Source organism: Octodon degus, unplaced genomic scaffold, assembly GCF_000260255.1.
Source record: "Octodon degus isolate 3935 unplaced genomic scaffold, OctDeg1.0 scaffold00071, whole genome shotgun sequence".
Taxonomy (NCBI): Eukaryota; Metazoa; Chordata; class Mammalia; order Rodentia; family Octodontidae; genus Octodon; species Octodon degus.
The window spans coordinates 11184185-11190322 of record NW_004524647.1 but is presented as its reverse complement, the minus strand read 5'-3'; the positions used below and the strand labels follow the sequence as shown (position 1 = coordinate 11190322).

At 37.7% G+C, this 6138-nt stretch overlaps 1 protein-coding gene across 1 annotated transcript in view; it reads left to right on the top strand.

Moving 5' to 3' along the window:
• The window catches only part of Kin (Kin17 DNA and RNA binding protein), a 42024-nt gene that overhangs the window by 10040 nt on the left and 25846 nt on the right, over positions 1–6138 (top strand). Inside the window, exons 2-5 of the mRNA XM_023719765.1 lie at positions 1468–1484; positions 1967–2010; positions 2095–2217; positions 3369–3550. Of these exons, the coding sequence (XP_023575533.1) occupies positions 1468–1484; positions 1967–2010; positions 2095–2217; positions 3369–3550 (366 nt within the window). The remainder of the gene's footprint in view (positions 1–1467; positions 1485–1966; positions 2011–2094; positions 2218–3368; positions 3551–6138) is intronic.

Sequence of the window (6138 nt, the reverse complement as noted above, 5' to 3'; positions counted from 1 at the left end):
TCTGCACACTCACTGGACCTGGGCTAGGACTGGGTCTGGGGGCTTCCGGAACTCGGCAGCCCTTTGCACTTTCTCTTCTCCACACTTTTTTTCCACACTCAGATCCTTGGATGTTGAAAGGGTCTTCAAGATGCCCCCTTGACTTCTTTCATCCCATACCACACAGTCTTCATGAATCACAGTAGTCTTAACTATTACTTTTATGCTTAGATGGTTCCTAAACCTGGTGTTTATCCCTGACATCAGTTTTGAGTTATAAATATTTCTTCCTTCACCACTCTAATCTGTATCTCAACAGACTATTCAGAGCCAAAATTTCTAAAATTTAACTCAGGATTCCCTGTTCCCCAAGCCTATTTCTTACTCTGTGTTGTCTAATAGCTATTTACCCAGAATCCTAAACTGTAAACTGTGAGTTCTCTTAGAATCACTTCTTGTGGATTCTCCTTCCATTGCCTTTGACACCTGTGTGATTCCCATTCCCATTGCCCTAGTAAGTACCTCAGCATCTCTCACCAAATTATTTGGTGACTTGCTCACAGCGCCCTGACATGCAGTCATGGCCCCTCCTGTTTTATATCAATAGTTCATACAGCACTGTGTGTGTCAAAATCAGTTGCAGTGCTCAGCAGAATGGCAACTTCCAACTCAGCAGATCAGAGACAGGCCAGAGGTTCCACATTTCTGTCCAGTTCAAGTGACAGTGATGATGTAGCTGGGTTTGGGACCCCAGTTGGAGAATTATTGTTCTCTCCACAGTGATTATCTTTCTAAATTACAGAATTTAATGAATTAATTTCCCAACTAAGTCTTCCCAATTTAGTCTTTCTGTTGCCTTCATAAAATATAACCTATTCAGCATGACATTCAAGATGCTACAAAAATGATTACTTTCCAGCCACTTCTTCTCCTGTTAGTCTGTTCCACCCCTACTCTCACCCCCATTTTTCAGTGCCCTCACCTTTAGCCAAAGGAGCTTAAATGTCATTTTTCAAATATGTGCTGTTTCCAGGGTCCTGTGCTAGCTAATAGCTTTCTTTCTACCTATGAATGTCTTGGTTTTTTTTTAATTTTATGTATTTGGTACAGAGTCTCACTACACTATTATAGATCTATTTTATTATAGACCTATAATAAAGATGAACCCTTTATTATATAGGTCTATAATAAAATCATCTCTTGGCAATGACTTTTTTAGTTTATTTTCTATGTAGCACTTAATACAGTGTACCAACTACAGAGGGACACATTAAGTGGCATTTTCACATGGAATAATGACAGTTTTGTAGCACAGAGGATGGATATATTATGTCATGCTCAGTAGCACTGAGAGACTTTTTTGTGAAAAACCCTCTGAAGGTAGGTGGCAACTTTTACTTTATAGTTGCTTTACCAGGTTAAAACAACTTTTACTGTTAATCCTTGAAAGCTCTAATCTTTTGGAGTTTTTCTTTGTTCAGATTTTAGAGGTTTCTAATAATCAGGTAAATTTTTCATGTACCATTTGGGTATTATTATTTTTATTATTAATTTTTTTTTGCAGGGGGGCAGAACCGAGATTGAACTCAGGCCCTTAGGCTTGCCAAGGAAGCACTTATTCTACTGAACCATCACCCCGGCCCCAACCATTTGGATATTAAAAGTGTTTGGTAGGACCAGTGAGATAACTCAGCTGACTAAGCACCTGCTTTGGCAAGCTCTGGAACCAGGGTTCAATCCTCGCTCTTGGGGCTCGCTGAGCCGGCACCTAAGTCCGGGCATGGTGATGCATGACTGTAATCCCAATGCTGGGAAGGCTGAAAATAGGAGATTACTATGAGTCCAGGCCATGTAGTGAGACCCTATACCAAATACATAAAATGAAAAAAAAAAAAAAAAAAAGTGTATGGCTGTTTAAATTTCAGGAGGGTAATGCTATGTATTTGTAGAAAGTACATTAATGTTTTCCTTTTTTTTTCTTCATTAGGGAATTCCGCAATGACTTTCTAGAACTTCTCAGGAGACGCTTTGGTAAACACTTTAACTATTATATAAACGATAACTTCCTAATTATTTAACCTTTTCAGGATTGACAGTGTCATGTTTTCTTCTTAGGCACCAAACGAGTCCATAACAATATTGTCTACAATGAGTACATCAGCCACCGAGAGCACATCCATATGAATGCTACTCAGTGGGAAACCTTGACTGATTTTACTAAATGGCTGGGCAGAGAAGGTAAAAAATTCCAATAGTTGTTATGTGGCTTCATTTGTAGGAGAGAAAGAATTGTCACTTTCATTCTAAATGCATAGAAAAAGAATGTATAGGACAATATAAAAACTGGAGGAGAAGTTGGGCCTGGTGATGTATACTGTAATTGCAGTATTCTGGAAAGCTGAGGCAGGAGGATTCCAAGTTTGAATCCAGCCTGGGCTACTTAGCTATTTAGCAAGAACCTGTCTCAAAATTACAATACAGCTAGGAACCTAAGCTCTGTATGAATACCTTGGGTTCAATTCACAGTACTGCAAGAAAAACTGGAGAAGAATGTACTGTCCCAGGATTGATTTTGCTTATTACAGTTGATTATGGTTATGTGGAATAGCTCTTTTGACAGTTCAAAGATTTATCAGTGGAACATTGTTAGATGGAGAGTTACTAGCAATCTCTTCCATCCTTCCCTCCCATATTTATTTAACTTTATAGGACTTTCCTTACCCCATATTAAGGTCATTTTTTAAAAAAATATTTTCCAGTTTCTAGTCTTGATATGGTGAAAAATAAGAAAGAGAAAGGAGTCAGTGTATTTTTATTTAGTAGTTACTTTGTTCCATTTCAAGTTAACAGCAGCATACTCTTGTTGGATGTGTAGGTATGGGAGAAAAACTATGATGTAAGATAATGCTTTTCTATGTATTTCTCTTGTTTAAATATGTTGCCTCGGGGGCCAGGGAGGTGGCTAAGTAGAATAAGCGCTTGCCTGGCAAGCACCAGGGCCTGAGTTCAAGCCCTAGTTCCGCAAAAATAAATAAATAAATATGTTGCCTCAGTGCATCTATGTAAAAATCTTTTTTTTTTTTTTTTTTTGGCAGAACCAGGGGTTAAACTCAGGTCCTTGCACTTGCAAGGCAAGCACTTATTCTACTGAGCCATCTCCCCAACCCTTATGTAAAAATCCTAATGACAGTTTTTTCTGCTTAAAGAGATAAAAACATTATATTTGTATCTGAATTTCATTAAATGTAAATATGAAAATTTCACATGCTTTGTGAGTTTGTGTATTTGATGTATTTGAATGAATGAGAAAACATGCAAAGTTGGAACATGTTTATATTTCCATTTACTCGGATGGTACACTGATGGATAGTGCCTGTTGTTTTCTTCAGGCCTGTGCAAAGTGGATGAGACCCCCAAAGGCTGGTATATTCAATACATAGACAGGGACCCAGAGACCATTCGCCGGCAGCTGGAGCTAGAGAAGAAGAAGAAGCAGGACCTTGATGATGAAGAAAAAACTGCCAAATTTATTGAAGAACAAGTGCGAAGAGGTCTGGAAGGGAAGGAGCAGGTGAGCAGCAATATCATTCAGAAGGTTAATATCAAAAGGCCTACAGAAGTAAAATTGCTTGTTGAATTGGAATTTTAGCTATTGTTCCTTAGCTGGGGGAGGAGGATGGTGTGGTGTAAAAGTGTAGGCTTTGAGGTTAAGGCAAACTTTAATTCCTGACTTACTGACTTCACACACTTGCATATTTACAGAACCTCTCTGAACCTCTGTGTCCTCAGCTTTAAAGTAGATGGCACTTACTGGGAAGGCATATAAGTAGGTCATTTCGACTGACTGCAGTTACTGTAATGCTAGGGTGAACACTGTTCCATCCCAGAGAGGACAAAGTATGTTTGAAGGTAGGTAAGCCCTGAGCTGAGGGATTTGAAGATAAATGTGTGACAGCCTGGGAAATGGACAAGGGAGGAAATGGTAAAGGAGTTCAGGTGTTAGAATAACTAGATCAAGGAAGTTATTCCTAGTTACGTGTGACTCCTGTGTACCAGGACCCCTCCAGGTTTGGGTATACATAGTACACAAAAGATGCAAAAGCCCTGCCTTCACAGGGCTTTCAGTCTGTTAGTTGTGAGCAGGAAAATACAGCCAGTTGTGTAAGTACATTATTAGTTATTTAGTGTTTAAAAGCTGTATTGAGCTCTAATGAAGTTACAATAAAGTGTAAGACATTTATTAATCTTACATGTGTAGTTTACTGAACTTCCGCATGTATGGGGGCAAGCAAGCAGGCGTGTGAAGGGAGAGCCTGTGTAGTCACACCAAGATAGCTATAGAGCATTTCAAGTATCCCAGAAGTTTGCTTCATGCCTAGTCCCACTAAATAACCCATCCCCTAAAGTTAAGAACTTTCTGATATGTCACTTTTGGTTATTGGTTAGTTTAGTCCATTCTTAAACCTCATATAAATCAGATCCTACTCTTATGTTCTCCTTTGTGTCTGTCTTTTAAAACTCAAACGTAATGTTGTACAGTTCATCTGTTCCTTTCCTATGTTTCATTCTTTTTTATTTATTTAAACATATATAAAGGCATAAAAGTTGTATATAATACTTGGTATCATGAAATGTTTTAATGCATGTATACAATTGTGTAATGGGGTAAATGTTTATCTTAAACATTTCTCATTATTTTTTAAATTGATGTATGGTAATCCATTGTATGATTCTAGCATAATCCATCTCTATCTCTCTCTCTCTCTCTCTCTCTTTTTTTTTTTTTTTTTTTTTTTTTTTTTTTTTGTGGTACTGGGGATTGAACTCAGGACCTTGCACTTGCCAGGCAAGCACCTATTCTGAGCTATCTCCCCGGCCCCACATACTCCATCTTTCCGTTCTGGTCATTATAGTTCAGGTCTTGTTGAAACCATTGAACATAGAGTGATGTAGGAAGTAGGCATCAGTAGGACTTAAGATTGGTAAGGATCAACTTAACAATTACCTTTTATATCATTTTAATTGAGCTGCTGCTGGGTTTTTGGGTTTTTTGTTTTTTTTTTTTTTTTTTTTTGTCTTTTTGAGACAGGGTCTCATTGTGCAGTTCAGGCTATCCATGAAGTCACTGTGTAGCCCAGGATTTTGTCAAATTTGAAGCAATCCTTTTGCCTCAACCTCCCAAGTGCTGGGATTATAGGTGTGCACCACCATGCTCACCTTAGTTGAGCTTTTCGATAAGTGAGAATGTGCATTGTAGGATTAGTTACATTAATATACACATATGCCCATAATCCTTAGGAGTTTTCAACACTAAACTAAAACAAGAATCATTCAAAAACTATTGAATTATAAAATCTAAACACCTTATGGTCAAGACACTTCTTGAATTTCTCTTACCTTTTTAACATGTACACTTCTGTTTTTAGTGGATCAGAGACAATTTAATTTCGTATTGTGGAAATTAAGAAGGTATATCTTCTTTTTTTTTTTTTTTTTTTTTTTTTGAGGATATAAGCAGAATATATTTTTTGAGGGGAAAAAAGCTCCTGTCTGAGAGAGGGACAGGAGGGGGGCCCAAGTGGGTTTTCCCTGGGAAGCTGTCTCTTCCAGGGACTTTTATAGTGTAAAACCAGTGGGGCTAAGGTGGAGAGAATGGGAACTCCCTTAGGTTGATGTGGGGTGGGACAAAACTATGGTCACCCAATGGGATTACAAGCAGCATTGCTCAGGTAAAATTGATTAAGTCCAGGACACCAAATGAGGAAGCGAGTCACATAGCAAGAGCGCATGAATGTAAAACAGGACTTTATCAGGTAGCCATAAGATGATGATTCTTCTTGGCTTTCTCAGGGTGAAGATCAATCCAGGATGCTAACGTTTAGGGAGGTTAGCATTTGTTTGCTTTTTTTTTTATTTTTTGCATTTGTTTGTTCTTTGATCTTTTTTTTCCCTCTCTTTTATTTTTATTTATTTTTTTTCTAATTTTCTTTTTTTCAAATCAAATTGGTAGGATAGTTTCAGTAATTAACACATTGCATACTACATTCTTCCTAGTGGTTAATTGCTGTACAAGATGTGGACATGATATCCTATTTACAAACACCATTAGAACAAATCACTCTATTCATTAAGAGAATGTAACTATATATCTATCCTAAC